A 4,504-nucleotide genomic window follows, 5' to 3' on the forward strand; every position below is an offset into this window, starting at 1 on the left:
CTGGCTGGAACACGTGCAGAGACCCAAAAGGAGGACACACCTCCTTCTCAACAGAACACAGTTCTATCAAGTTCTCAATCTTCTCCATAATATAAGTGATTTCTGTAAAATTGAGACCAATTTACCAATCGCACTGAGACCATTCAAATGAGACCAAACATGAGAGTGAAGAACAATACGTTCATAAGACACATGACATATAATGTCTTATTCCTTAAGAACTTTAAACCAAGTCTTCTGGCCAGAAGGAGCTGCTCTCGGAGCTGTTAAAGGAGTAATCATTGGTTGGAAAGGTGCTGAAAAAGCTGATTGAGTATAATACAATGGAAAAAGCCTTCAAAAGTTAACAATGAGAATACAAAATTTATGCTTGAGAGGGTACAAGAATTGGCTAAAATCCAAGCCACAGCTGTCAGCAGCAGCAAGAGCAACAGCATTTGACGCAGCGGTAGCAGGATTTGAGGCAGCGGCAACAGCATTTGAGGCAGCTGCAGCAGGTGCAGCAGCAACTTTTGAGGCAGCTGCAGAATGAAGAACAGCTGCAGCAGTCGGTGCAACAGGAAGAGCATCTGCAGCAGTTGGGGCAGCGACAGCAGTTAGGGCAGCAAGAGGAGCATGTGCTGCAGCAGGAGCAACAGGGGGAGCAGCTACAGCAGTTGGTGCAGGAGGAGCATTTGTAGCAGTTGAGGCCGCTACAGCTGTTAGGGCAGCAAGGGGAGCATGTGCAGCAGTTGGGGCAGCTACAGCAGTTAGGACAGCAAGAGGAGCATTTGCAGCAGTTGGAGCAGCTACAGCAGTTAGGACAGCAAGAGGAGCATTTGCAGCAGTTGAGGCAGCAGGAGCAACAGCTGGAGATGCTGCAACAGCAGCAGGTCCTGCGATTCTTCGAGGCCTTCTTGGAGTTGTTACTCTTGTGTGAACCATCAGAGGAGGAGTCACTGGATGGAAAGATTCAGAAGAAGCTGATTCAGTGGACAATGCAATAAGAAAGGTGCAGAATTTAACAATGAGGATCCAAAAAAATGAACTTAACACTGCTTGTTGTCTTATAGGGGCCACTCTAGTGTTAAAAACTGTTTATATTTTTAGATAATTAAGTCATTCATCAAATGATGATTAGTAATGAAACCTGCTGTGAACAAATAGCATTACTGAAGAAAATATAAACAAGAGAAACACAAGAACTACAACTCACTTCCAGGTGATAAAATCAGCTGAAGATAAAAGAAGACATTAAATCACTTGAGATCTAAGCAGGTGAGTCCAAAACAAGCAGCATTGCTAGTTTCACTTATCACTAACCAAGGGTGTGTTTCCCAGAAGCATGCTAACTATGGTTGTCTTGGTAATGCTGGTAATGAGGGAAATTGTGTAACTCAACAGCTAAACAAATGCTGATATTGAAAACCAAGGGTCAATATCCGAACTAGCACTGATCACAATAATGGTGAATTTCCATTTGTGACTTCTTTCAGTGACTTTCAGTACTTATTAAATTCAGATATCTTCAATAATTGTCAATTATCACTCATTAACTTAACGCTGTTTCAGTGTCAATTTTAACACTCTTGAGTGCAGAGCCAAACTCCAAGGAGAGTTCATTTAAAGTTCATTTAAAACAAAGCTTACAGTGTAACTGTGTAAAATATCTGTTGAAATAACTGTCAAATATAAAGAAAAATTACTGGCGTATTTGGTAAACATTTAATAAAACAGGCTTCTGCAGTCGTGAATAATGTAGTAGCACAAGTAAAGTCATGTTGAGGTGTGGTCTTTAAGATCATTTTTACAGACAGAGTAACTTACAGGATTTCCCTGAGTGGCACCACCTGTTTATCCACCACCTGTTCTTCTTTCACAGGGTCTTTAACAGCACTATGAAAAGATTTAAGACAGATTAAATATATGAGACATTCAGAAGTTAGAAAACAACATAAAAATGAAAGTTGAAGACACACCAATTGTCTTGAGGTTGCTCATGGATGTCTGGAAGTACCTGTTGCTGAAGTTCAGACCCGTCCATCTTATAATGAAGCATGGGAAAGAGGGAGAGAAGAAGGGGTTGGTGTATGTAATTGGTGATGTTATTCAGTCACACTGATGCAGGGCCATTGGCTATTTGGGCTATTTACTCTTGATTTTCTCTGAGACATTACATGTCCCAGATTTAAGTCCAGGTGTCCTGCAAAGAGAGTATCCAGGGCTTCGAAAAATGTGTGGAAGTTTCACCATAACCACTCCATCTCCTTAAAAATGGCCGACGTTAACTATATCGGGTTGCTGATTGGAGCACTTATGCATTTTCCAGATGAGAGTGAAAAGAACTTGGCGCCCAGTCATTTATGATTGGAAAAATAAATCGCTTAAAATAGATCACTTAAAATATGGAAAGGGTCTACGTTTATTTTTGTATACGCACCACATAATCGAAACATTACGCTGTTGTAAAATAAAGAAAACAAACTTTCAGTCATCTCAGTCTCCAATCAAGATGCTTGTATAGATCGTTTGTACAAATCCTGAAATATGACCCATCTGTCACGGTTTCAGTCCATGGACTTCACTTCCCATCAGCCACTGCACTGATGACACACACACCTGACTCATCACACACTCACCTGCACTCAGTCACACTCACGCCATACCCAGACTCTGTTCAGCGTGGAGTATTGTTTAGCGTGTACAGAGCCTAGCCTGTGCTACTCTAGTCTTGTTTTGTATCTCGTTTGTTCCCCTGTTTGTTTGCCTTTTATTCGCTTGTTTCATGGAGAGGAATAACCTTTATATTTATGCCTCAGAAGAAGAACCCGATGCTACAATATAAAATTAACACAATATAATATAAATGTTTGCACGATAGTACAAGTAATGTCTAAGAATGTTTAGAAAAGTCTTTACTGTGAAATACTTTGATATCTTCTCGAACGCAGATGTTTATAATACGCTTAACAAAAGAGTCCCGCTGGTTTTGAAATATCAAGTAAAGTTTTTTTGGGACTGGCAGCGAGGCAGTGACTGGAGGGAGTGACCTCAATTCACATATTTTTTTGTCATTTATATATTTTGATTATACTATGTTGTTAATATGTTATTATACAAATAATACTCACATCCTTTCTCTCAGGTATGAGTCGCTAAATGTTTATGGTCATTGTCACTCTTCGCATATGGCTTTCTTAACAAAAGTTAAATCAATGTATTGTTTTCTGAAAACAAGTGAACAGGACGCTTTTCACACCCTAGTCCATTTACTTTTAACGTTACGTTTTCTCTAGTGCTTTTAACAGCACATTTGCTGTGTATGTTGATTTTAGTTCATTTTGTAATCATCATTGTTTAGTAACCCAGTTCAATATTTGGTCCCACTTCATATTAGGTGATCTTAACTACTGTGTACTTACTGTACTGCGTTCATATTGTACTAAAAAACACTTTTGCTAATATTGATGTGGGATGCGGGTAAGGTTAGGGGCAGGTTTGGTGGTTTAAGGGTGGGTTAAGGTGTAAGGAATGGGTCAACAGTGTAATTTTAAATGCAGTTACAGAAATTGATCACGGTGTAATTACTTACTTTTTAAAATATTGGTACAATGTAAAAACATGCACGCACGCAATAAGTGCAATGTTCCAAATGATTAATTTCAAGCGCATGTTAATTAGGGCCACCTAATATAAAGTGAGACCCAATAATTCTTATTTTTGATTAATGTTTGGTGAAATTATTTTTTGTTGTTGATTACATCAGCCCACACACACACACACACACACACATCACCGTTATCGGTTGTATTTGGTTCACCTACAGCTGATGGAGGAGGGTGTGGGCCCCGGCCCCGGCCCCGTGGCTGGAGAGTTATCGCGGAAAGAGGGGGAGCGGAAACTGGGCCCCCAATCTTTCCAGGTTGTGGGGCCCGGCATTTTTTGGTTAATATCTGAGGGCTTGCGGCTACAGAGGGCGAGGGTTTGGTTCCAGCGGGCACCACTTCCCTCATTTGCGGGTTCATAAGAGCGGATGCTGGAGAGAAGGATAGAGAATTAACGGTTTGCCATGAATGTGCTCCTTAAAAGCAATCTTTAATAATAATAAACTCTTATCATCATTATTTTGAGTATAGTGCACTGTTAGAAGCCATTGTTTCTCTCCTATTGAATACTGAAATGCAGTGCGGTATTTGAGTTGCAGTTAGTTACTGGACTTGATCTTTATGGCTATCTTGATACCTCAGGGTCTGAGGTGACTAGGAAATGCACATACTTCGATCTGGATTCAATCCTTTAGAAGACACCAAAGCTTCAGAGGACCTCAGATGATGCCTGAACCAGCCAACAAAAAAACATACCGATGAAGAGTCAGTCGTGCGAAAGGTACATCAGCAAAGAAATGCAGCTGAAATTACGTCATTTTTTATGTAAAGCGTAAGGCATTTTTTTTAAAATGGTCAGAAATGTTTAGCATAACAATAAAGTCTCGGACTCCACTCTGAAGAAGGTGAACGTAAAAGTT

General features: G+C 40.2%; 1 protein-coding gene across 1 annotated transcript; it reads right to left on the minus strand.

Moving 5' to 3' along the window:
* Positions 1-412: 412 nt before the first annotated feature.
* On the minus strand, positions 413-4,001 carry LOC122333107 (keratin-associated protein 5-5-like). The gene is made up of 4 exons (XM_043230612.1): positions 3,804-4,001; positions 1,959-2,023; positions 1,807-1,875; positions 413-938 (listed from the first exon to the last, which is right to left on the minus strand). The coding sequence occupies exons 1-4, from the start codon at positions 3,990-3,992 to the stop codon at positions 413-415; spliced, it is 849 nt and encodes a 282-aa protein (XP_043086547.1). The 5' UTR covers positions 3,993-4,001.
* Positions 4,002-4,504: the final 503 nt, after the last annotated feature.

This window comes from Puntigrus tetrazona, chromosome 3, assembly GCF_018831695.1.
Source record: "Puntigrus tetrazona isolate hp1 chromosome 3, ASM1883169v1, whole genome shotgun sequence".
NCBI classification, from domain to species: domain Eukaryota; kingdom Metazoa; phylum Chordata; class Actinopteri; order Cypriniformes; family Cyprinidae; genus Puntigrus; species Puntigrus tetrazona.

Coding starts and splice junctions, on each gene's coding strand:
- LOC122333107 (XM_043230612.1), bottom strand. CDS start 3,992: ATGAGGGAAGTGGTGCCCGCTGGAACCAAACCCTCGCCCTCTGTAGCC. Junction 2,024..3,803: donor CACACCCTCCTCCATCAGCT/GTAGGTGAACCA, acceptor CTTCATTATAAG/ATGGACGGGTCTGAACTTCA. Junction 1,876..1,958: donor GAGCAACCTCAAGACAATTG/GTGTGTCTTCAA, acceptor ATCTTTTCATAG/TGCTGTTAAAGACCCTGTGA.